At 44.6% G+C, this 26,765-nt stretch overlaps 3 protein-coding genes and 1 long non-coding RNA gene across 4 annotated transcripts; 1 reads left to right on the forward strand and 3 right to left on the reverse strand.

Annotated features, from left to right (window-relative positions):
- The first annotated feature begins 2,252 nt into the window (after positions 1–2,252).
- Positions 2,253–5,995, forward strand: LOC124702555. Its single transcript, XR_007002546.1, has 3 exons — positions 2,253–2,340; positions 2,443–5,241; positions 5,684–5,995. It is a non-coding gene; the product is annotated as an uncharacterized LOC124702555 (long non-coding RNA).
- A 1,321-nt stretch (positions 5,996–7,316) lies between these two features.
- Positions 7,317–11,379, reverse strand: LOC124698477 (serine/arginine-rich splicing factor SC35-like). The gene is made up of 8 exons (XM_047230960.1): positions 11,304–11,379; positions 11,137–11,215; positions 10,955–11,034; positions 10,808–10,874; positions 9,578–9,649; positions 9,167–9,325; positions 8,927–9,075; positions 7,317–8,839 (listed from the first exon to the last, which is right to left on the reverse strand). Exons 1-7 carry the CDS (start codon positions 11,377–11,379, stop codon positions 8,964–8,966), a joined length of 645 nt encoding a protein of 214 aa, XP_047086916.1. The 3' UTR covers positions 7,317–8,839; positions 8,927–8,963.
- A 2,113-nt stretch (positions 11,380–13,492) lies between these two features.
- On the reverse strand, positions 13,493–15,020 carry LOC124698478 (copper-transporting ATPase PAA1, chloroplastic-like). The gene is made up of 4 exons (XM_047230962.1): positions 14,711–15,020; positions 14,562–14,615; positions 13,930–14,083; positions 13,493–13,781 (listed from the first exon to the last, which is right to left on the reverse strand). The coding sequence occupies exons 1-4, from the start codon at positions 14,972–14,974 to the stop codon at positions 13,762–13,764; spliced, it is 492 nt and encodes a 163-aa protein (XP_047086918.1). The 5' UTR covers positions 14,975–15,020; the 3' UTR covers positions 13,493–13,761.
- Positions 15,021–15,602: 582 nt separating this feature from the next.
- Positions 15,603–18,591, reverse strand: LOC124698479. Its single transcript, XM_047230963.1, has 2 exons — positions 17,965–18,591; positions 15,603–16,004 (listed from the first exon to the last, which is right to left on the reverse strand). Exons 1-2 carry the CDS (start codon positions 18,555–18,557, stop codon positions 15,905–15,907), a joined length of 693 nt encoding a protein of 230 aa, XP_047086919.1. The 5' UTR covers positions 18,558–18,591; the 3' UTR covers positions 15,603–15,904.
- Positions 18,592–26,765: the final 8,174 nt, after the last annotated feature.

Here is a 26,765-nt window from a genome sequence, read left to right on the forward strand (position 1 = left end):
CACTCGGTCGTCCTCCTCGTCGGTGCTGTCGTCGTGGGAGTCCCTGTCGCCGTGGTAGTCCCGGAGGCAGCGCCTCTCGTCGAAGACCTTGACGCTCATGTCCCTGTTGCCGAAGTAGGAGAACACGAGGATGAAGCCGGCTAGGTTGGAGCCGAATTTGCGCAAGTCAGCATCAAGAAAATTTGGCCCAAAATTGGGTTAAGCGCCAGATGATTTGGTGCCGACCTTGCTAGGTGTAGGTGATGTACCTGGGATCATTTTTGGTTTTTCGCATTTGACTTGCACTACTTTGGCTATATACTAATTAGCCCTAAGGTTAGATTTCTAAATTATTTCGCCACGCGTGAGATGAGACTCTAGTTTCACCAAAAGGGCTAAGGTAAATAAATATTTCCTATGATCTAAATTAATGTACATAGATTTGTCTAAATATGCATGTATCTCACACTAATAGGCTTCTAACTAGAATTAAAACTCTAACGAACCCTTTCATTTCCGTGAGAAAGAGGCAAGAGATTAGGGTTTCCCTGCCTCTAGCCGCCGTTGTTGCTAATCTGCCTCGCCTTCTGTGGCCTTAGGCCATGGAGGTGGGGTGGATCCGATCCTTGTTGAGAGAGCTTCAGTTTCTTGTTGTTTCTCTCAGTCCGTTTAGGGTTTGTGTCCAAACAATGTGTGGATCGAACTCCATAAACCATGTTACCATTTTGCCCTCAAAGCAGACATCTCAAATATGTCCATGTGGGCTATTTCTTGTGGGTAAGATGAGGCAGATCAAGAAAAGGGAGAACTAGATACGAACGTGCCATGTTTCAATCTAAGGGCATCTCCGGTTGTCCTAGGCAAACGGATCAAAATTGATCTTTGCTTTCGTGTGGTCAAAATTTGAGTCTCTATCTAGTCCAGCGGTCTGACGCATAGTGATCGATTCATCAAGACGCAAACGCGATCTAAATTTGGGCCACGAATGTGTCTGCACATCGCGTGACTGCTCTTTTCTACCTCGGGTCCGCCTGGTAGCGTTCTCGTCCGTTTCATCTTCTAGGTGACAGGTGGGCCGGCATCGCTTCTGCATCCTGCCAACTAAAATTAATGGCCATGTAACAATGCAGGTTCCCCATGCCTAGCCATGGTGCCCGCTTTAATGCGCGTCACCGCCCCCTCGGCTGACTTCGGCGTATAAAATGGGGCGTTTGCACATCCACCCCCTCACACAACCATAGCTTTGAGAAGTTTGCCGGCGCCCATAACCTGGAGGTCGGATGCTTGCTGCACTTCTTGTACGAAGGCGAAGGCGACATGAGCGTCCATGTGTTAGACGACTCACCCAGGCATTACCATGGTGACGACTCCGACGAAAACAACGACGATGGTGACAACTAACTATAGGTTCTAGGGTGTTCTTTTTTTAAAGTGAAGATGGTGAATGACAGTTGAAGCCACAAATGGAGGTTTTCGGATGTTCTTCCATCAACCAAGAAGGCAAGAAAACACATAACCCTCTAGTTATTCTAGTCTTGGCGACTGGATGTTCTTTCTTCGCAGGAAGAAACGACGGCCAAGACAACCCACAGATAGGGTTTCTCATTCTACACCGTTCTAAATTATGTCTCAAAACATATGTAAAATATTTCTATCTACCAATGAAAAATATATATTTACAAACTTCAAAATACGTCGGACCGATGGGCTACTCCCGACATGAAAATCGATGGGCTACTCTCGACATGAAAATCGTGGCCGGGCAGCTAATTTCGTGTCCGCGATCCAATCTAATCGTAGGCAGAGATTCTAATCTCTACTACTTATAAAGGCACGAAGTGCCGTAGGAAAATCGAATCTAGACCGTTCAGTTACATGCATCACACGGTTCACGTTCCTTGGTTCTCCCCTCCCTCAAATTGCGTGCCCTTCCATCCCGCCCGAATCGCACGCATGTGCCCTTCCATCCCACTTCGATCAATCCCAGAAACATTGTGCTGACGGTTTCTTCTTTCGCCCTCTTCCGCTCCTCCCGGACCGCCGCCGCCGGGGAAACTGCCTCAGCCTTCAATCAACGCCGCCCGCCCCGCCATGCTGCCGGCGACTCTCCCTCGCGACCGCGCCAGCTCCCACGCCTCGCAGGCGGATCGGTCGGCAGTGCTCCTCATCGGCTCTCCGCACTCCCCACAAGGCCAGTCGCGCTCCGCACCGGTCCGCGCCGCTCTCCAGCAGACCACGCTCAATCAGATGCCGGCATGATCCACACCGCTGCCCCCTAATCACGCGGAGGCGTTGGCCTGGATGCAGCTGCTGCCCCACTTCGCCCGCCCCTGCAACCTGTCTCCTGAAGATGGTACTAAGGTTAGCCCGCCTCTGTACTGTATTTTTTATTTGTATTTGGTGTTCGTTTCTAGCAGTGGATTGATGGTACTGGCACACGAATTTAAAAGTATCTCTATGCAGATGTATAGTGTGGGTTGTGCCTAAAATTCTAATGAATGCGGAGATATTGATAGTTGCATGTCTACATCGATCTACTTTCCTCAATATATGGAGTTGGACAAATATTATCCCGTCAAGTCTTCACTGTTGGCTTAAGTATCATGGTTGGAGTTCTCTATTTTTCTCAACACAGGTTATTCCATATTTGGATTTAACCTCTCTACGCCCCTCAAGCTGAACTCTAAGTACGGTATGCACGTTTTATGGTCAATTCAGGAATGCTTATGCTGAATAGGAGTTAATAAATTTTCTTCTAGAAGGAAAACGAACCATTTTGCTGGCTTTTGATTTAGTTTCTTCACAAGGAAAGCGTTGTATTCATTTTGCCTCACACAAATCAGAATGGTTAGTTATCTTGGTTTCACTACCATAATTCCATCAGATTGACTTTAGCTTGCAAGTACGATTTTCTTTCTCACTCGGATTAATGGACACTTAGCATTCATCATTTGCATATCTTTTTGGTTTAGTTGTCAATAGATTGAATGGTTCATATTGTCAGTTCAGTACTTTGATTAGTATATATAAAGTAATTTACACATAACTTTCTTCAGCCAAGCTCATACCATATAATATGGTAAATAGCATTTGGTTGTGGAAAAGCGTTGAAGCAAATTTCTTCTGTGTTCTGTTGTGATATCATATTGCGATGCTAACTAATTTGGGATCTTAGTTACGCAATTTGTCGACAGCGTTTGTCACTATACTGACGAAGCGGGTGGGCATTGATATCTTACACTCTTTGTTCTCATCAACGTAACTCGGTTTATAATTTGGGGCTTGCTTACATTTCCTCTTCAACATCTAGAGCAGTTTATCACTACGTTATTGATAGTCTTTTCATTTGTTTTTTTGTACGGCTCCAGCGTAGTAGACATCACCTCTGCGTCATTGAGCATCGAAGGCGGAGGCTGCGGCATAAGTGGTGGCTAACTGTCAAGATGCAACAATGCCACATCGGTGCCTCAACTCGGCTTTACGTCCAGCAGCCAGGTCATGGCCTGATGTCCATTAAAGATCGAACAGTGTTGGGGAACCACTCGGAGAGAGTAGTGGGCTGCGGGAAGCATCTCCGTGCACCAGCGAGGAGGTGGTGACGCTGCTGCGCAGTTGGAGGCGAAGAAGTCAGCATTCTGGGAGGAGTTATTCAAATCAGATGTTCAGTAAATAAGTCCAAGTAACTTTATTTCTACTATTGTTCAGAATCATGCACTGCTGGAATTCGATCTCAAGCCAGAGCTAGATGTTGCTTATATTCATATGAACTTACTTTTTTCATTTCTGTTCAGCAGTTACTTTTGTCAAATTTCAATCCAATTAAATTTGTTGATCTGTTACTTTTGTCGTAGCACTGTCTTACTCTTACGGCCATGGTTTTTTATGTTGGTACATTTTAATCAGACATGTCAGTTGACGGATTTTAAAATACTTCATAAATACTATGACATAGCTTTGCTTTCAACTATGCTGATTCAACAATTTGACATCTGGGTCGGACGTGTTAATATGAGGATATTATGATCTAGATGAACTTTCGTTATGCTCTAACATTTCATATTGATAGAATTTGGAGCAACGAATTTGACGAGCTAAAATATTTTTAGGTGTTGATATATGGATAACATGATCTAGACAAACTTTAATCATTCTTTGTGCTTTTAAAGCCACTCATATTATGATCATCCAACCAGCTCATATCAGCTGTTCATCTTTATTGTCCACATGGAATAAAGAAAGATAATAACAGGAGTTCTTGCCATATTTCAGCACAGAAACAATGAGGTCAGGTATCATGTTCCTTTCATCTTCCTAATATTTTTCACAAAAAAATATTGTATAGCTTTTCAGGTTCATTTGGCATCAAATTGAGATCTCTGTTTATTCCTGCAAATCAGTCTGTACAGGTTCAGACTACCGAGACTACAGATACAATTTGCTTCCAACCAATAAAACATACCATAGATCATGATTGTAAAACATAGCATATTTTAGATCTGCTGGCAAAGAAAAGTTTATATTGTTGGTACCTCTGATTTGTTAAATGATTCACTGTCAAAATTGTTGTTAGATGTTAACGACTTAAGGCATTCTTCTTTGTGCATATTAACATAACCTCTGATTTATATGATGTTTTATTGCATAGTAATCGTCTTAGGCTGTTTTGACATGGGTGAAAGGGGGATGATCAAAATGAACTTTAGCTGCTATGTTTACATCTTGGGAGAATCCTGTGGCCAGGATGGTGGTAGTTTGAAATAGTGGTTGTAGTTCTTGACAGTTGTTAGTTGGGTTTTCATCAAAAAATGTTATTAGATTGTTTAGTAGTTCAAAAATTGCAATGTCCGGACACTACTGCGCTAGCTTCTTCAAATTTTTACCACTTTTTGTGAAAGATTTTGAAATAGAGAACCGACAATATATTTGATGTAAAATGGCGAGGGAGCATTTTTATTTAAAAGAAGTTATGGAAATATATTTTGCTGAATATAATGTAGTGCAGATTGTACTGCAAAAAAAAATCATGTTCCAGGCATGTTCATTATCCCTTTGAATTTTGTATTTGTTTTAGCCCTCATGGGCTGCTATATTGGATTCAAACTTACTATGTGATCTATACAGGATTGGGGTTCATGTGTCTCTGGACTTAATATTCTAATACATGCTAATGGTCTCATCTCTACTCACGTTTTCATGTCCTGATGTGGATTTACTTACGATTTCATTACGCTGTCAGATGAGCAGTGCAGATTTCAGAGCTAGGTAATGTATAATTGCCAGTTTATTTTTCTAATATGGAGGCGGACGATATAATATACTCATTGTTAATTTTCTCTAGAGGATCTGATGTTGCTAACAATGACACTTCATTCTGCAATACTTATATGCCATATGACATGAGTGATTTTGGGATGTTATATTACTATTTGTGCTATAGAATTTTGGTTTACAAAAAAATTATGTTCGTATTTCTTAACATTAGATCATATCATAAGATGTTATTCATCATTTGGTAATGTCTTCACATTGTAATTTGTTGAGATTTATTTTCATTGTACTCTTTTATGGTATACTACCTTGTTGAGCGAAATCCATGGAAGAAATTTTAGTGAGGATAGTTAGCTTTCACCACTGAAAATTGGTGCTTCATTGCTTGCGGGTTTTGCAGGTTCTTTTCTTTAGAGTTTTTTATTTGTTTTTGCAGGAGACTAGCAAGGCAATATACTATAGATTGGTCACAAGGTGAGGATATAGCATGCAACCTTTTGGCCAATATACTACAAAATTTATGATGAGTATTGAAGTGAAGACAGCTGGTATTAGCTTGTGGACCTTAGTCCTTACATATGGTGTCAAGCTAACTACATCTTAGGCCCATCATTTTTCGAAGTTCTTTTGTGTTTTAGCAAAATAGCATATCATTTCTGATCTTACAGATGAATTCTCACAGCGAACATGAATTGTTGTTGTCGGATCAAGTTTATTTTTCATGCTTTGACTTCAAAGGGCAAATATATTATAGACGTTTGTGTAAATTTTAATAATACTTTTGCATGCACACTCAGTTGATAGGATTAAGCACAACAGAGTTAAATCGGATGCCTAACTTTCTTCCCTTTCATCTACCTCTATGACCATGCAAGGTCTGCAGTTCTATTCATCTATCGATTATGTGTACATCTTTTGTGGCATTTTGGATTACTTCTGAGAAGATTGATATTTAGAGCTTGCACAAAGCAAGTATGTTCATCAATCATTTTGACAAGATAGTGTAGCAATCAAGTTTGTTCATACATCCAAACAAGAATATTTAAGTATGCATATATACATTGTATTATTTTGCACGGAGATGTATCAAGTTGATGGGTTGTATCAAAATGTTGTGTTTGACCTTTATGTTTTTCTATTACTCTACAAACGTGCGTTGCACGTGCACACTTACTAGTACCTAGAGAAAAGAGAACGGGATTGAAAAGGTGAGATAAGGATGACGTGGGCGCCACGTCCGTTGATTGCTAAATGGCTCAAATGAGCCATCAGAGATTCTCCCATTGACTGAATTGTAAATATGATTTTTTTTTTGCGAGAAATCCACCGATCTATTAATAATCATCAACAGTAGTACAAATAACCCAAAAAGTAAAGAAAATTACAAATTGGTACTCGGACCACCTAGCGACGACTACAAACACTAGCACGACCCGAAGGCGCGCCGCTGTCCTCGCCCCTCCATCGCCGGAGTCAGGCAAAGCTTGTCGTAGTAGAGCTTGTTATAGTAGACAGACGGGAAGTCGTTGTGCTAAGGTCCCAAAGGACCAGCGCACCAGAGCAGCAACCATCGCCAATGATGACAACCGTAGATCGGAAGAGACTATCATGAAACCACACCAATAAACACGAAAACCGACCGGATCCCAGGAGATCCGACGGGCACACAACTCCACGCGCCCTCCGTCAACGCTAGATGCACCACCGGAGCGAGGATAGGGCGGGAAGGATCTTATTCTGACTTCAGGATGTAGCCGCCACCTCACCATCCCAAAAAAGAGACTGAAAAGCAAACTAAATGAAGAACGGAAACTCCCCGCCGGCGAGGAACCGTGGTCCGCCACACCTCCAAGGCCCCAAGGCCACCGGAGGCGGAGCGGACTGGCGGTATCGCCGGCGAGGAGAACGAAACCCTAGATGGGTTTTCTGGCTTCTTTCCACCGCCTCCTGGTTCTTTCGCACGTACCAATTGTAAATATGATTTGAACCCCTGGAATCAGTCGGTGCAAACTTATATTTATTTAGAGAGCAATGAATAATTCTATATTGTGATGATAGAGCACGTCCAGTAAACCCAACCCGTGAAAGGATTCTTCAATTCATACTCCCAAAGCTAAAAGGTAAACACATACTCTCATAAGCAATCGATGAAAAGGTTATCTAATCACAAATTTTCACACGCATATACACATAGGTGTCAAAAGGTTCGGACATACAACCATGTCACTATAGTATACTCAACAAATCATATAGACATGTACTCCGTATTACAATTAGTGTGATTTCTAAGTATAGCCCATAGCTATGCACACGGAACGTCTAATCCCCTGAAAGGGAAGATGGTAGCAACATCAGCGATTCAGCATATGGCAAATACACGTCTTCGGTTGCTGTAATCTGATTATGGCCACACAAATAAGAGTGTAACGCTATGTCAAATAAAACTTTGCATGTTTAAAATGAATGAAGAACTTTATAAAAATTACTGTAGAAAAATACCGCTAAGAAATTACTGTTGGGTACAGCTCATGGCGTTCTGTTCGCATGAGCAGAGACTATTTTCGTTCAACAATTATATATAGATAGAATTGAATGGTCACTCGATATGGGCTTTGCGTGTTCAAAATGAATTAATTCTTTCAGTTTTTTTTTTAAATCAACCTATATGCTCTTGAATCTTACAGACCTATCGTCCTATTCAAGGCATGGTCATGAATCCAGAATATTGCTAGCATCTCGAGATTCAGAAAATGCTCAAGTCATGGTCATGAATCCAGAATATCGCTAGCATCACAGATTCAGAAAATGCATGTATCGTATCACATGGAATCTAAAATCAAGTTCCGCACAAACCATCATGTGCAAACCATTCATTAGACCACGACACTACAGATCAACAGACAGCGAGGAGGTGTTGATGCTACAACGGCAATGGAACATCTGAAGATTTGCACTTAGTGTTGCGTCAGTCAAAAACATATCTGGGGAGCGCACATGGACCAAACTAAGTCATGACTGTAAGGCTGCAGTAAACTATCATGGATCCTACACAGTTCATGGCCTACAATAGTTCCATCAAGCTATCAATATTATCAAAATTTGATGGCTGTGACTTGTGAGATAGTTTAAATAATTAATAAATGATTGGCCAGCCAAACCTTTACTTGACAAAGCTTAGACACCAAAGGACGAAAGCAGGCAGCAAAATTATCAGCGTCAGCATCATCATCACCACCACCACCATCAAGATCATCATCAGGCAAACAGTATCAAGACTGTGAACTTATGTCATCAACTTGCATATGGATCACTTATCAACCAACACCTCCCAGCTCCATCATGTAACGAGAAATATGCAAGTTACCATCTATCATAAGCACCCAGTATCAAAGAAAAGGAGCATTAAAATGGATACATGAAAGAAAGTAGATGATAACGAACAGAAAATAATGTAGTTCTTGGGAAGTGCTCAGATGTTTAACGAATCAGCGTAGGAAGCCCAATGCAGCAATGCCAAGGATTACGCTGTTGTCACCACATAGCCTAAGCAAACAGATCGTAGCTGTTTTACCAAAGATCTGAAGTGTTCATCCTACAAGGTAACATAAGTTATATTAGGAACACAATAGACAAAGCTAAGAAAACCACAAATGAATAGAACTGTTTAGACTTTAGAAACCTCAAGCTGTCCATGACAAGATGCATAGCCATTCCAGCTAGGTCGGGCTTTGAGAGCGTGGAGAACGGTGATGCCCCTGCTTGCTAGGAGTTGCTGCCCGAGGTGAGTTACTTCTGCTACGACTAGGGCTTCTCCGTGCAGGTGAGCGGCTGCAAATTATTGAACAGTGGGAATGAATTAGACATGAACGCAGTCAGTAATGACAGAAAAACAGCATGAGATCCAAACCCGTATGCATACCTCCGCCTGCTATGCCTCCTGTCATAATCAGGGCTAACACTGCGACTCAAGCTACGGCGACGGAAGTCTTTATCTCTGGGCCTGTCCCGTTCATATCTATCTGCACTTCGGCTACGGCTTCTCCTTCTGTAGTCTCTGTCCCGGTAATCATCTCGATACCTTCACAAATGATAAGCACATCATAAAAATAATAAAACAACATACCATCGTATCAAATCATAGAACAAGTTCATCTGATGTATTTTTGTTTAATGGTGCCTGATTTACCATTTCACCATTGCAAGTGAACAGACTTGGGCCTAGTTTAATCGTAATTACAGCGTATTCATGAAAATAACATACAGCAACTTTCTGCAAACCTCACTTGTCCAACAGTTGCTAAATAAAATCCTTATTATGCAGACCATTTACCTCGGTCTTGGACTGCGGCTTCTGGGGCGACCCCCTGGCTTCGGAATTTCCTCCACAATCCTTCCCTTTTGACTGCAACCATGGACATAATAGTATGTAACAAATTGGTATTGATAGCCTTTCCATTTTCTGAGATATATTGAAGTACTTCATCCATGGTACAAAAAAGATTATCAGCAAAGCTTATGTGGTACAAGTAGAAAACCGTGGTCGGAGGAGCTGATTCATGGTTTAATACTAGGATGTTGTCATATGAGTGCAAAGCATATTAAATTGGTCCCTGTAAGGTGACCGCTGTGCTTATTAGATGTACAAAGCAGCAATTAAAATAGCTTATGCACCAATGAACTCCATGGTACAATAAAGATTATCAGCAAAGCTTATGTGGTACAAGTAGAAAACCGCTATCTGAGGAGCTAATTCATGGTTTAATACTAGGATGTTTTCAGATGGGTGCAAAGCAGATTAAATTGGTCCCTCTAAGAGTCTAAGGTGACCACTGTGCTTATTAAATGTACAAACCAGCAATTAAAACAGCTTATGCACAAATGAACTCCTGAACAGTTATTTTCCGAAGGAGAACTCCTGAACATTTAATAACTCATGCCGCCATATACATAAGGAGAATACAAAATCATCTAAAAAAGCTTAACGAAAGCAGCACATGTGCCGGACCAAGCAAAACGAAAAAAAACAAGTTGGTAAAAAGGAAAATACTATTGTTTGCCCAAGCAGGGCCTAATTGCCTAAGTATCAATTCTGACCGTGAAAGAATGAAAGTAACAGACAGCATCAGATAAGAACAAATACACATTGTTTTAAGTCTAATATACAGAAACATTCTAATATATAATATTGAGCAAATTGACTTATTTCAGTTGAAATTGTACAAGCCTTAACTAGCATGCTACTTTAATCTACATTATAGCATCTCTTGCTAGTTCAGTTGTGGCACATTACCTATTCTTGCTACAAGGAACCAGGAGCCATATCAGACTAAGGGCCAATTGCAACCAGGAACAAGTGGCCAGTAGGTTTATCGCACAAGATAACAATCAAGTGACAGAAGCTAGCGCAGACTGTAACTCAGCAATTCAACCAGAGCAACAGCTGAAGCTAGTGCAAACTGTTGAAGATTCACAACTCAACAAGCAAGACACACTGTATTTCAACAATTACTACTAACTATGATTCACAAAGAAGGAGAAGAATGAGGGAGAAAAATCTTACATCCTTTCAGCATTGGGGCCGTACTTGGCAAACTGCACCATGATATCCCTCCCATCCACTCTCCTCCCTGCACCGAACAATAACTCAAGTCACACCTCCTCGTAACAAAACGAACACCAGAGCCGAGTAAAGTTTTCCTCCATTCACCATCAAGCTTGTCAACGGCCCTCTGCGCCTCGTCCTCGTACTTGTACCTCACGAACGCGAACCCCCGTGAATCCCCAGTCCTACGCACGCATTAGGTGCACGGAGAAGCATATGCCCATGACATGAGCACGCATTAGCTAGGAAACAGCACGGATTTAGAGGGCACCAGTGGTGGTATTCACCTGCGGTCGCGGGGGATGTGGATGTCGACGACATCGCCGCAGCGGTCGAAGAGCGGGAAGAGGTCGTTGGCCGTCGTGCCTGCGACATAGATTCGTGGTTCAGTGGGATTGTGGGAACATGAGCAGAAGCGTCGTGTTCGGGAGCATGGATGAGAAGAGATGCTTACGGAAGGAGACATTGAGGACGAGGAGGGAGAATGAGTCGCGAATCGCCGGCGGCCCGGAGCGCCCGAAGTGCGCCATCTCCGAAGCTGGCGGCGGCGGCGGCGGAGCTTCAGGGGGTTAGGGTTTGGGGGTAGAAGAGCGGCCGCGTACTCTCTAGAGGAAGAAGGCGGGGGCCAGGGTTCTTCGTCTCAAATTTGGGGTTTAACAGAGTTTGTAGATGCTTCAAATACAATTGTACTCCTTCCGTTAAAAAAATGTCGAAAATTTATATAAATTTGATTGTGTAAACATCTAAACTTAGATAAACTTGTAACATTCTTTAACGGACAGAGGTAGTATATAGGATTATAGAATTCCAAACCATACAATATTTTCTGCTTTTCAAAATTTAGGGTCTGTTTGGATGAAAGCCCCAGACTGACAAACCAAAAAATTGGCGTTGACCAAGTTGCTGGTCATCGTTTGGATGGAAGCCAATTATTTGGCATGCCCACGCTGGCTTCTCCTCTGTAGTACAATTTTACGCCCGCAGTTAGCCAAATCATGGGCGACGGCCCTTACTGCCTTTTCGATTTGGTCAAACTCAAGCTTTACAAAAAAAAAAAAGTACACAAATTTATCAATAACCATCAAGCACCTAGAAATGACAAAAAAAAATGATAAATAAGTCACTTGACAACCTAGTGATCACTACAAGAGAGAGCAGAAGGCGCACTGCACTACTATACTCGTACCTCCCTTACAAGACCCGAGCAAAATTTATCATAATAAAACTTGTTATAATAGACATATGAGAAGTCGTCATGCTAAGATCCCAAATGACCACCGCATCAGAGCAACAACCATTGTTAAATATGAGGATAGTAAATCGGAAAATAGACCTTCAACCACACAAACGAACATAAAAACCGACCAGATCCGAAGAGATCCGTCACACACACAATTCCATGCACCCTCTGTCTGCGCAAGGCGCACCACCACAACAAGGATAGGGTGGTGACGATCTTATTCTCTAACACTTGGATGTCTTCGCTGCCTCGCACGCAACGAAAACATATAAAATGATAAAAACAGAAAACGGAAACCCTTCCACCTACTAGAGGTCAGGGTCCACCACCCCTCCAAGGCCTAATGACATGGGCATATTCTTTGTTTTGTCCTCTGCTGACCGAACTAGTACGCACCGATAAGTGTAAGCTTTGCCCAAGTATATATATGTAATCTAAAATATCAAATCAATATAACTAAAACCATTATGAAACATGGCTTCATATCATATACTTACCAAGGAATCTGTTAGAAATGTTTTGAAATGGATATTGTTCTCTCTTTGATCAGGGATTGCTTTATGAAAAGAATTGGAGTTTTAAAAAGGGAAGGGAATGCTCAACCCGGTGCTAGAGGAACTAATTTTCAATAGCATAACTTGGTCAAAACTTACAAAATTTGCCTTTGACTACACGTGAGACACTCAATAATTTGAGGTGGGAGAGGGTAATTATTATTTGCAAGATGAATGTTTTTGGTATGCCTCCTCTGTTTTCTTTTAACGACACACAAATAGACATGCTCTTATCTCAAGTTTGCAAATTCCTAGTTCGTCACATAATGATCATCTGCATATTTATTTGAGATATTATGAAGCATGTAAGGTATAAGCTTAGAGAAACCAAGTCGTTAGTAGCTAGACGGAAAAAAACTTATGTGCGATAGGTAGTAATTTGTAGGCTTCTACTCTGATGATTCAGGTTTCAAATCTAGATGGAAGACATGGTCAAAAGTGGAAGTTTCCCTGTCCTTTTATTTACTTAATTTTATCATTTGCTAGGGGTTTTCTCATTGTTCAACTCTTATGTAGGATGAGCTTGATGATGGAATATTATATAGAGAGCAAATAAGAAAACCCACTGTTGTCGTTTCAATACAGTAGGAGATTAAGGGTTATCTCTTGGCTAGTCACTGTGACACAATGCTAGGGCCTTGTGTGAAAGTAACCGTACATTGACACATTTGACACATCGATGTTCTAATAGGTTTAGTCGCCTCACCGAAGGGCGAATTATTCCTGTTAGTAGAATGATTGCAGAAGAGACCAATGCTACCCCTAACCAATCCTAAAGAGCAAATATTTCGTACCTGTATATGCATTGAAAGAATGAGGTAAAAGGGTACTTCAACTAACTCCAAGAAGTACATCCTGAAATAATTCCAAAATGGAATTTCAGTTTCTCTATTTCATTGTTTTTATTCGTCTCTCTATTTCAGTGTAAAGGACTGGGATATGTTGTGAGTCCGTGATAGTTGTCGTAGGTGGGACACAAGCATAACTCCGCAACTCTCAAACAAGACGTATTTCATCTAGCCGCATATATAATCTTTGCAAGACTAGTTACTGCCTTTAAGGACCCTCTGATTAGCAAAAAACTTCAATGGTACCCACTGCTGAGGCTGGATCAACTATTATTCGTCTCCAGCTTCATCTGCAAGAGAAAAACGGTTTAAGAGAAGGCCATATTTTGTGTTGGTCTCTTCTGCGATCATTCTACTAACAGATCAGTCTGTGTGAAATTTAGTTATGCACTGTTCAACTGGATTGAGACTTTGAAAGGTAAGATCAGAGTCTCTTACCATGCAGATGAGACTGGAATCCACAGTTGCTTAGGTGAAGTGCAAGTTTCTCTCCCAGTTGCTTCTGCCAGTCTTCTGTTTTCTTGGCTTCAGCTATTGTCCACACGGCTGCAGTTGCCTTGTCAAAGTCCACTGTGGCAGAAGCAACCTCAGGCTGCAAAAATTGGTAACACAAATTTGAATTGGGTAGTGATGTTAATAGAGAATAATAAAGGGTAAGAAGCGTTAAGTAACTAGGCATGGTCAAACAAGCGTTCAGTATAGCAAACATGCAAGTGATGAAACATTTACAGCCGCTGCATCCATAGCATGTAATACTTTGCCGGGACTAGAGTAAATTCTAATTTGAACCAGATGCATGTGGCTTTGAACCAGATTTTATTCTTTGGACAAATTAGACCACATTTACTTTTTATACTGTACAAACTTGGATAAGATGTGAGCAGCACATCAACCAGCAACTCAACTGGACATATGTCGTCAGTTCGTCACTCGTCAGGATGGGGTTGGGTGTAAAATGTGGTGCTTGCTAATCTGTTTCACTAAGCGAAACTAGATCCAAACAAAAAGTTGAATCAAAGACGATTACAAGCTTTCTGGCAGCTACTACTGCTAGGGCTAAGCCGACGAACCTGGCTCTCGAGAATCCGTTTCACCTTGGAGGCGCACCCGCCGCACGACATCCCCTGCAATGCATATATGCCAGGAGAAGATAACAGCGTCCGATCACTTTGATCAGTATCTTGTACACGCAAAGCAGGTGGAATTAAGCATTACGTACCCCGACGTGGAGCAGGATGACGTCGTCTTCCGCCGTCCCAGTCTCACCGAGTGCAGCGGCGGCTGCCGCCGCCGCAGCAGCGCCGGCATCAGAGTCTCCTCCTCCGCCGCCGCTTCCTCCAAAGAAGCCTCCGCCGCCCCCGCCTCCGCCGCCGATGGACGAGCGGGTGGAGATGGACGCGAAGCCGTGGGGAGGCGCCACGAACAGCAGGCGCCTGGCCGCGGCGAGGGTGAGGAGTGGCCCCGTAATCACCGCTGGCTCCATTGCGGTAGGCCGGTAGAGCGTTTCTTGCCAACGTCCTAGCTACCGTCGTGCCCACTGCTGCCTGCTTTTCATATCCACACGATATCATTTTCTTGGAGTCTTGCTTGCAAACAAGATGCCACGCCCTACTCGTGGCTCACGTGTTCATGTCCCTCTCGCGCATCGCTTAATGCATGCACTTTTGAATTGGCATAGAGGTTTTCCCAATCCAAACCTTTTGAAAACAGTAGACAATGACGGGCTTGTCGCGTTGTAACTTGTTTCGGGAATCGAGAGTACCAACCATTCCGTGTAACAAATTGCTTTCTTCATGAATGCACAGAGTTCCTACTGATTTCTCAAAAAGCAAACAATAACAAGAAAATACTTTTGCATCTTTTCTTTTTTATGTTTTTTATCGAGAAAGCATTTCTCAATTCAACGAATGAAAAGGAGTCAAGGACAGGAGACAAAGCCACATAAACAAATCGCACAATATAGACCAGCCTAGCAAAATACTACCTCTAAAGGCTTATATTTCAGAACAGAGGTAATATTTGATAGCAAAACATGGAGTTTCAACAAGTGTATGTACCCAGCCAGCCAAAAGCCGAGAAACAAACACAAAAAATAAAAGGGAAGCAAGTGATGTGTACATTCTTTCTCTTCTAATTAGCAGCGGATGCAAAGACAGATGAAGAAAATATTTCGTCAAAAGTACTACTACAGTTACAGATCGCCGTGAGTGAGTGGCCAGATTGCACCTTCCTGGTCTCAGCAGCCTATGCCGTGGCCTGCGATAAACCCCAAAATCCAAACAAGATTTGATAGTAAATACTAAAACATCTCTTTATTCTGTGTCGGAAACGAAATGGACCAAGCAGCATCATCGTGGATCCACGGACCACGTCCTGCTTCAGCGCCCGAGACATGGCTACTCAACACCAGGTTTCAAGCTACGAAACTCCTCTTTGCGCGCAGAGCTGATCCTCTATGAGATCTCTGCTTCAAGACAATGCCGCCCTGTTTCTTGGCAGGATAGTGTCTTTTCCTGATAAAAAAATATATACTACCATCAATTTCATCATAGCATAAAAACAAATCTTTCCGAAATTGTAGCAAGGAGGTAAGGCCAATTAATTTACTCGATCCATAATAAGTGTCGGTGGTTTAATACAATTTTGTAACTTTGTACTAAATCACCGACACTTCTTATGGATCATAGGGGGGTAAGTAAAATTCAAACACGGAAACAATGCATCTTATCCTTCAACCATACGACAGAACAATCTGTCTTCAATCTCAAAACAAGCCCAGTACCCATGTCAGGTGATAGCTCTTCCGGAAATTTGCCTTGCACTATAGTACTGTCTTTTATCAGTGCTTCATTCATTATTTTTGAACTCAAATTAAAATAAATGTACTCTACTTTTAAAACGTTTGCTTCAAAATGTCAACAAGGAGCTTGGGAACTTAGCCAATTTGGTATGGATAGCACATCCTTTTGAGCAATAGTGATCACCAGTAGGTGCACCTTAAGAGGCAGTAACTTAACATGTGAATTTCCCAAGTTTTTGAATTCAAGGTAAGTAACTATTCAACACCCCCACTTGTAGGTCATGAGTTGTAGAAACAAATAACCTTATCTGGATTTGAACTAGAAATCAAAGCCTTTGGGTTAACCAAAACAGAAATTTTCTAGTAACAGTATGATTTTTTTTCTTGCCCAAAAAAAAAATACACTCCCTCGATAAGCTCTTGATACAAGTTATAGTTATGCCCATCACTGGGTAGAGAGGCTTCTGTGATTATTACTTTTCCAGTTATCCTGAGCAAAGGTTAATGTTCGTTACTATAAGATTCAAGCTACAACTCTATAAAGTTTATCACCCTGTTTCATCTCCATGAGATATGCAATTGTGGCAAGCCACACCAGTAAAAAACGATCATGATTGTACCAAGTTAGAAACCAAAGCGAGTTAACTTGTGCAACATTAAGATTAAGCAAACATAACAATAGCAAACCCAGAGAACTATACATTTATAGTGTTGTTTCATTTTGGAGGTGGAGAAAATTTATTCTACCTCCCAAACAGAGTACCTCACAAACAAAACAATTCAATCTAGATCCTGTTCTTAGTACATGCTTATGCACATGGTACGAACAAATAGAACACAAAGAATTTCATTCACCATTTCTTGATCCCTTCACTCAAAACAATCAAATCTTATCTACATTTTCTGCAAGAAAAATGAGCATACACTTTTGGCTTTTGCATGGTCATGCAGCACTCATGTGCCCATGTGTACATGATCCTGCTTGTGAGAATAAATATCCCTCGAGAGTTTCTGTGTATTAGTGTATATGTGCACCGTGCACGACTGCACGACACAGGGGCGCGGGTGTATGAAAGTGAAATGAACTTTGCACCAAAGGATCAGCTGCTATATGTTAAAGAGAAGTGATCACTCTTATTCCCCTTTTCAAGCTAAACACGGGTGACCCAAAATGTGCGATTAAAGTACCATTTGTAATCACTGACTGAATGCATCATTTCATATTGTAGAGCTAGCTAAAGATCCATATTTCCTGGATTAGTGGTTACTTCAATCCATACCCTATTTATTGAATAAAAAAGAGCAAGGGCTGAGGGACCTGCATCCGGAACCAAACAATAATTCGTAGGAACCCACACCGGATAGAGAAAATTCGATTCAAGATGTTTCGAATTCAGCCTTTCCTTCATGTTCGTGCTTTAAGCCATTTCGTACTTTTTTGTATATAAGAGAATGACTGAACTCACGATGAAAGCTACTACTAAACAAATTTCAATAGAAAAAAAATGCACATGCTTTTGGCACTGCATCTACCTTACCATCCTAGTTTCTTCTATACTAACGAGAAAAGCCTAGATATTGCCCTTTAGCATCAACAGAAGTAGAACAACTTACTGAACCAATCAATTAGTGCAGCACTACTTATGATGATCAAGAAAGGTAGAGAGACTCACCTAGCAGGTTTCTCGGTAGTCAGCCGCATCCCGTTCCATGGGAATTTCTCCCCCTCCTCTTTAGGCTCCTGATTCACCCTGGCACGCCCCCGCCTCTTCTTCCCCAGCCTCCCGGGATTCCCATACACGACCTTGCCGTGTCCGGCCCTGGAGAAGCCTTCCCTGTCGTCCTCCATCCAATGCTTCCCCTTCCCCTCCCTCTCCCCATCGATCTCTGCCCCCTCCACCGCCTTCCTCCTGGCGGCGGCGGCGCTGGCCTTGCGCTCCCTCTCGGCGAGGATGGCGCCGATGGGGAAGATGTCGGGGGAGACGTGGAGCGGGGCGTGGAGGGTGACGTAGGCCTTCTTGTAGTCGGGCTTGGCGGCGAGGAAGCGGCCACGTCGGAGCTTCTTGCCCTCCATGTTGAGGGTGCGGACCTCGGCGATGGAGAAGCCGTACATGGACTCGAGGCAGCGGCGGATGTCGATCTTGGAGGCGGAGGGGACGGTCTTGATGGCGAACTCCTGGACGGAGGCGAGGGGCGCCGGGGGCAGCATGAGCTTGATGGGGAGGTTGGCGAAGTGGAGCACGCGGCGGCCCAGCCGGCTACCCATGGCTGGATGCGGCGGCGAGCGGAGGAGGGGCGTAGGGTTTAGACGAGAGTGGAAATGGTTCCGGTTCAGTTCAGCCGCTCAGCTCAGGCGAGGGCTCGGGAGACCACAGATTATTGGGCTTCGGTTAGCTTTGCATGCTCACAGGCCGGCTGAGCCAGATGGGCTCTTTTTCAGTCGTACCAACATACTCCGTGAAAAAATCAGCTATCCCACTCCTATGAGTGCCGCCTATTTGTTCGGGCTGCACATGAACATGAACGACAGCCGGAGCTGGTAAGATCTGAGATTCAGCTGAGAAGCAGCTGAAGCTGGATGGCTGGACAAATGTAAAATTATTGTTTGGCAAACTGCATCCAGGACGGCTGGTAGACTGGTAGCTGGCATAAAAAGTTGAAAATAACCCCATATGATGAAGATGATGTTTAACTCCAGATTAAATATATTTTTTCTACGTATACCATATATTAGATGAAATAATATGTTTAGCATAACAAAAATATTAGTTTCCTTATTATTATTTATTTAAAAAGATTTTATTATAAAATATTAATTAACTAAGAATCTGATTTTTTTCTCAAGATGCAAAAAAATATCATTTTGATCATTACGGGACTCGGTCCATCCACAAATTTTAGATACATATAATATTTTCCGTACAGTGGCTATCATCCAAAGATCTACACCCGAATTGTTGAGATCCAAGCAAAGTTCCTTTTATTGGGGGATTAACGAAGAGGACGAGCTACAAGAGCAGTCGGGGAGGCGCCTAGCGTGGTCTGCGGCAAGAGTAGTTCCTTTTGTAGCTGATTTCTCAGGGAGTTTTTCTTTTATTCACACGGTGGCAATCGGGTGTAGATAAAGCAAACTTTAGGGTTGCTATTGTATACCAGTTTGATTTGTAAGTGAGAAGCCACAGGAAGCTGCGTGAAGTACCCCGGGACATGCTTATGGGCTTCAAGTGTAAATGTGAGAAGCGCTTGTAGAAACCCACGCCTAGAAGTTAAGTATTTCGCTGGGCTTGTGCTTTTAAAGACCCAAAAGCAGTAAAAGCTCAAGCTCCAGCTCAAACAAACAAAGCCTGAGATAGCCTAATTTCCAACTCCCATGCATTTTTTTAAAAAGCATCTCCACTCGAAACTCCCATATCTGGCGAACTCGTACGGCGAGTTTCGGCATTTTTTTATTATAGCGGGAGTATGAATCCATTCATAATTTTATTTTGGCTTTTTTAGCCTTTTAGGAGGAGAGAGACACTGGTGTGGTCTCGCAGAACAGAACGTGTAGCATGTTTTCGTTGGGTGTCGTATTAGCCGGCGGCCCCGGTTGCCTCCATATGGGTGAGGTTGGCCTGGGGTGCTGGATAAAAAAATATTGCGCTAGCGCAAAAGTTATTTATAGAGAGCATAGCCAAAATCTCACTAGTCAAAACCGAACATGCCAAAATACCACTAGTAAAAATCAAATTGCCAAAATAACACTCAGTTCAGTTTCTAGACAAAATACCACTGATGGCTAACTGAGAGTGACACCATCCAGGAAAAGACATACATGCCCTTGCCTATTCACAACGTTTCATCAACAAATCAACACAAATAACTTGACACATCTTAGCTCATTTTAACTCTGAAACACATAGACACAGCTAATTCTAAATTTACTGCATTTGCAACGAAAATACTAGGGAAACATGGCAAAGAATGGACGGGTGGATGACCAGGTGAGGTCTCCTACAGGTGGTAGCTGAGCTCGTCCCTGTGCCAACGCTGAGCTCATCCTTGCACCAGACCGACGCGGCCACGGGTGGTGGAGGGGTTCGGGCGACCGAGCTAGGCGGAGGGCGACCGTAGGCGGGTGGCCGAGCTAGGCGGAGGGCGCCCAGAACGACGGGCGGAGAAAAGCTAGAGGGAGAGGGGAGTGGCAGGGAGGCGCGGGCATGGGGTGCTTCATCCCGACACCATGGTTGCTCTGTGCGGCAGCTCTGTTCTTGAGGGATTTGGACCGGAGGAGTTACATGGGTGATTTTAGAATACCAAACAAACTGACAGTGTACTAGCGGTTTGACTCACAGAGTTCCTTTGACATAGTGTTACTTTGGCCTAAAAAATTGGGAGAGGAGTGTTAATTTGGCAAGTTGATTTTCACTAGTCGTATTTTGGCATGTTCGATGTTGACTAGTGGTATTTTGGCTATTCTCTCTTAATTATAGTGCATGCGGCTGGGCGCGGTTTCTCTCTCTAGGGTCCTCATTTTGGCTTTTTGGCCCTTTGGGGGTTGGTGGGGAGCGAGTGGAGATCCTCTTAGAGTTGATCAAAGGACTCGTTGGTTTGGACCATTTCACTATTTCAGGCACACACCGACACTCTGCAAAGTGTGACAACAAAAAACTGCGTGAATCAGTGTGTGAATGACAAGAACTGGATGTCCTCTTTTATTTAAAGTGCTAACTCGTAAAAAAATTGTGCTATCTTTTTTTCTTTTCTAAATGGGGCTCTATGTGTTATCTAAATTGCGTATAGCAAAGCTTTCTATGGAGAGATATTGCAATAGGCAATAGCCCCTTGTTTATGTATGAATTTGTCGAAGCTTATGAAAATGAACCGAAGGTCTCACATGCTCAAGCCTCCAATTTGGTTCAAGCCAAGTGGATGGCACCTCATGCTGGTTTTGCAAAAAAAAAGTTGATGGTGTGGTCGCCAAAATTGTCCTAAAGTGGTTAGGCCTTCCGTGACGCCCCTTGCCGGCGTTCACTCAACGTGTTGCGTTCGAGGGTGGTTGTCTTGGTGGCGAAGGAAATATGTGTTGTGAACTTGATCAAACCTTGGTCGATTTGACTTAACAAGAGAGAAGAGTGGTATGTTGATATCTTTCTACAAACTTGATCAAACATAAAATATATTTTACTTAAGGGTTGGTAATAGAAAGTGGCATGTACATATATGCGATGAGTACTTAAAATTATTCCACCATCTACACTAGATTCTACTATGTACAAACCAAATTCCGGAGTGATGAATCAATTCGTTGTTGTTTGCGCGAATAGTGCAAGATGCGGTCGAGAACCTGAGATAGGAGTTGGGATGTGGCCATGTGGGGGCTGCCCGTTTAGCACTTTGGCATTTTTTGCTTAGAGCATCTTACAAGCATCTCTTTTGCATTTAGTGGTTGGCCTCGCTTGGCCATGACGACATTCAGTCACACAATGACCAGCAAGCTGAGCCCCAAAGAGAAGCGAAGACATGCAAAACGTGCACATAAAAAAACAATAGAGTATGGTAAGGGCATCTCCAATCGAGCGACCGAGCGACGCATTTTAGCGTCTGAAAATGTCCGCGCACGTCCGTTTCCGTCGATCGAAATTGTCGAAATCGACCGCGCGTCCGTTTGCGTCGAGGGTGGCTCCAGCGGCACGACGCATTTTTTTTCTCGAATTCTATTTTTTATAACATGAAAACATAATTTACATAGTTGAACACATGGAAAAAAAAAACCTAAACGACTGCACCTGCTGCTTCTCCTCGTCGCTGCCGAGCACGACGAGCTCCGATACCACTCACGACCAGTTGGGAACCTTCGGAACGTACGCCGGGCGCGCCGGCGGTGCTGGAGGTGGAGGAGCTCAGTCATGTGGCTGTGGCGGAGGTGGAGGTGCTCAGGGCTGTGGCGGAGGTGGAGGAGCCTATGGGTTTGGCGGAGGTGGAGGAGCCCAGGGCTGAGGTGGGGGCCCCACGGGTTGTACGACGGAGGTGGAGGCGGCGGTTGTGGCGTGGCGAGTCCTGTAGCGCCAGTCGTAGGGCTTCTTCCTCCAACAGGCCCGGCGGCATGATGCCGGTGGCGTACCGGGGTAGCGGCGGCTGCACAGGTCGGTCGTTCTCCGAGACGAGGACGCCGAGCCTCGCGATCTCGTCGTCCGTCATGTTGTCCGGGTACTCAAACTTCCGGCCCTCCGCCATGGCCAGCTGCCATTCCTGGAAGATGCACGCGATGTAGTCGTCCTTGACCTCCTCGTTGTGGTACGCCAGCGCATCGATGTCGTCGTCGTGGTCGTACTGCGTAGGTGTCGGCGCCTGCTGCGCACGCGGTGCCGCTGTTGTCTTCGACGAAGAGGCGCCGGTGGACGGTCGAAGGGAAAGTCCCTATCGCCCATGAAGCCCGCCCTCCTCCTCGGATCCCTCTAGGACACGAGATACGTGCGCCAGCTGTCGGACTCCATGTCGTAGGCGGGATCGATGCGGAGGTCCGGCGGTAGGTACCGCCTCCTTCGCCGGATCTCGGCGCTCCTATCTGGCTCGTGCGCAGGCACGGGAGGGACGGGCACCCGGCGGTAGCTGAGCCGCCAGCCGCCAGGCATGTGTCCCCCAGGCATCGCACGGCATCCAGTTTCGGTACATCAGCCTCCCCACGCTGATGGGCAGCGGCACCCTGTTCGGCCGCTCCTCGTTCTTGGTGCCGCTGTCGGACGCCTCGAAGTCGTTCTTCTTCTTCCCCATGGTGTTGCGGCGGTGGTGGTGGGACTGGAGGTGTGGGCGATGGAGGAACGATGCCGGCGGACTTTTAAGGCTGGCCGCGCGCGGAAAACGATATCATTGAAGGCAGCGCAGAAGCCCAGCCGCCCGCCAGTGCGCGCGCAGAAGAGGCAGCAGCGACATTGATGGCGAAGGCTGCAGCGCAGACGCGAAAGTGCTGACCACGGAAGCGATGGCCGCGGAAGCGAGACCCTCGATATAGGCTCGCTGCCAGGCGGGCCCGATGGAGATGCGAGCGGTCACTTGGTGCGTCCGCGCAGCGTCCACCACGACGCATTCCAGGCGCAAATATGCGCCGGGTTTGCGTTGCCGTGGACGGTCTGATCACGATGCGTCGCCCCGCTGGAGGTGGTAGCAGACGCATTTTTGGCTCGGGCGGACGCAAATGGTAGCTCAGCGTTCGTTTGGGTCGCTCCGTTGGTGATGCCCTAACGCCAACATCTCAAATTCAAAATTGCACTACTGCACGAGGTCATAAAAAGTTCACAAACCTTTTGACCAACGAAACTGCTTCGTTTTTTTTTTTGGCATTCCTATTTGTGTTCCACACTAAAACATAAATTAAAAAAAATCTACTTTGTTCGGTTCAAAATAATTTTCAAAAAATAAATGTATCTAAAAATATTTTAGTGTGTATATACATTTATTTTGAGCAATTATTTTGAACTGTAGGAAGTATCAAACACTCACTTAGAGCATCTCCAACAGAGGCTGTAAAATTTGACGCTGTAAAATCGGTTTGCAGCGCGCTGTATCCTATTTTAGAGCGCGAGGCAGGCGACAGCTTCACCGGATGCTGTATTTTGCAGCGCGCGTCGCGCAGCGCTTTACCAGAAGCGTTAAGATACAGCGCCAAAAACACCTTTTTCCACATATATGTATCAAAAGAAGATCAAACTGGACCAAACAAATAGACTGAAAATCAACACAATTTCTAGACCCGTGCGATTCCAGTCACAAGCGCACCTGCCCTCTTCACAAAAACAAATCAATCATGAGATCAACCTCAAGGAAGCTAGCTGATCTACTCGAACCGCTCCGACGCTATTGCAAGAAATCAAATCGAGACGGTACTACCCGCCGCTGTGCTGTTGCAAGAAATCAAATCGACGTTGTTGCAAGGTAGGTAGGTAGCTAGCTCTGCGGCGTCATCGGCGCCGCTGTCCCGCCCTCGCCGTCGAGCTGGAGCAGGGCAAGGCGGCGGGCGCACGGGGAGCAAGGCGAGGTGCGGGCAGCCCTCGCCGTGGTCGAGCTGGAGCAGGGGAGGCGGAGCTCCGGCAGGGCGAGGCGGCGGGCGCGTGGGGAGCTGGTGCAGGGCGAGGAGGAGCTCCGGGGCACGGCGGCCAGCGGAGTTCATGCCATCGGAGCAAGGCTAGGCGGGGGCAGACCAAGCCATGGCGGCACATCCACGCCAACCAGCGGCGTCTCCGTCCGCGCGGGTGAGATTTCATGACGGTTGGAGCCTCGCGCGTGAATTGGAGTTTGCAGCGCGCTGCAACCTGGGCAGTATATTTGCCGCACAAGATAGCGCAATTTAGGGCGTGCGCTAAATTTTTTTCCGCGCGCTCAGTTTTACAGCATCTGTTGGAGCGCTGTTTTTTGTCTTCAGCGCGCTAAATCGACGTTTTTTTTAGCGCGGACGCGATTTAGAGCCTCTGTTGGAGATGCTCTTATCCGGTCTCAGAAATGGGGAGAATAAGGGATGAAGTGGAATGAGAGGTGCGATGTCCTGTCGCCTAACATGGAGACGTGTGAGATGCGGGCACACTGATGAGAAAGAAGAAGGTAGGAGGCTGACATATTACCTCCATACCAGTTTATTAGAGTATTACGTATATTGAGTTAAATCTTAACTAATAATTTAGCCAATAAAATATTAGTTATATATCACCAAAATTACATCATTTGAAACATCTTTAAAATATGAATTCAATGATATAGTATATTTTTTGTGTCATATAACTAACACTTTGTTGGCTAAATTACTAGTTAAAGTTTATTTTAAAATCTGTAATACATAATAAATCGGTATAGTGGGAGTATGAGTTTCAAGCTTTCAGCGGTGAAGAGTATGAAAGGGTATACCAACGTCCTCGGGATTAAATGGTGGCCTGAGCGGGGCACCAACACACATTTCATTGATAAAAGGTGTGGTCAACGGTGGATATGGCCAAGTTACGACAAACTATAATTGATGAGGGCATTCCAATCGAACTACTATCTTCATCATTGCAAGATGAAGATGATGTTGCTGTGAAGCTCAAGTTCAATGAAGTTAGGATTGGACCTATGACAAGAGCTCGTGCGAAGCTACTAAAACAACTGGTGAATTTATTCTTAAATGATACTTTGATTAATGAGAATTTTATACTGCCTAAGTCATTTGACTTGTGTATGATCAGGTACGAGGATGGAGGAAGCATCGCGCGAGGAGAAGAGGAGCAGCTGGACATAGTGCTGGACGTGAAGACATTTCATGGACGCGCGAGGGAGGAGCGGGAGGCATGCGAGAAGGAGGGAGAAGAAGACGTCGAGGCCAGCACCAAGTCAGGGCAACCCGGTGCCCAGCCCGCTGCCGCCGGCCCCAGCGCCGGACCACCCGATTATGGCCGGGCCCTGGACCGGTGCACACCGTATCCGATCTAGGGAAGTACTACGCTCGCCCGGTAGCCACTCGGTGCCTGGTCCGGTTTCGGCCGGACCGCCCGGCCCCTGGCCCGGTCCCACCGGTGACATAGGCATCCCAAATGGGCCTGCCGGAAATAGTACCCGGGGTTTACTGAAGGCCCACTATCCGAAGAATAAGAAGATTCGGGAGCCCAAGATATATTAAGGAAAGTAGAGTTGTAATAGGAAGTATTATTTGTAATCTGGCGGATGAGTTGGAAACCGTCCCGAACTCTGTAACTTGTACAAAACGAAACCCTCGGCTCCGCCTCTTATATAAAGGGGGAGTCGAGGGACGAAGAGATCATCGAATCATTGTCCACAAACCCTAGTTTTCGTAATCGTCGAGCACTTTTCGGCTGAAACCTTCGAGATCTACTTGCCCTCTACTTCTAACTAAACCCTAGCCTATAACCCGTAGGCATTGACAAGTTGATCCCTTGTCAATTGGCGCCGTCTGTGGGAATTAGAGGCGTAAGGATCTGATCTCGATGGCACGTTCAAGATCTTCGACATCGTCAACCGGAAGCAACACAATGGACCGAGGTAAACAGATCGTTGCTGGTCTTGTTGATTTTGTTCCTCACCCACCCTCCCGTTTGGATGCATATGCGTATCTGGCGGAGCCCATGGAGATGACGTTCGGAAAGTTTCACTTTCGCGTCGAAAAGTAAGGATCGTATCGTGTCGAAATTCCGATTTCGTCGGGATCGTCGGCGGCCGATTCCGATTTTTCAAGCTATGCATCGTCAACCGAGTCAGGAGAAGAAGAAACTTCGGCAACACGTTACGTCGGCACCGAGCAAGAGAGAAACTCGCCAAGATCTTCAGCGACATGTCGTTTGAGTCATCTGCGGACTCATATATAAGCGATGGCTCAAGCGATGTCGACGATTACGACTTCATCGACAAATCTATCACGATGGGCAAGGTCTTCATCAATCTCAACAATGATGTCACCAAACCCAACATAGATCCGAGTACAAAATATCATCAGATTTATGCTATCGAAAATCAA

This window comes from Lolium rigidum, chromosome 3 (assembly GCF_022539505.1).
Source record: "Lolium rigidum isolate FL_2022 chromosome 3, APGP_CSIRO_Lrig_0.1, whole genome shotgun sequence".
Lineage (NCBI taxonomy): Eukaryota > Viridiplantae > Streptophyta > Magnoliopsida > Poales > Poaceae > Lolium > Lolium rigidum.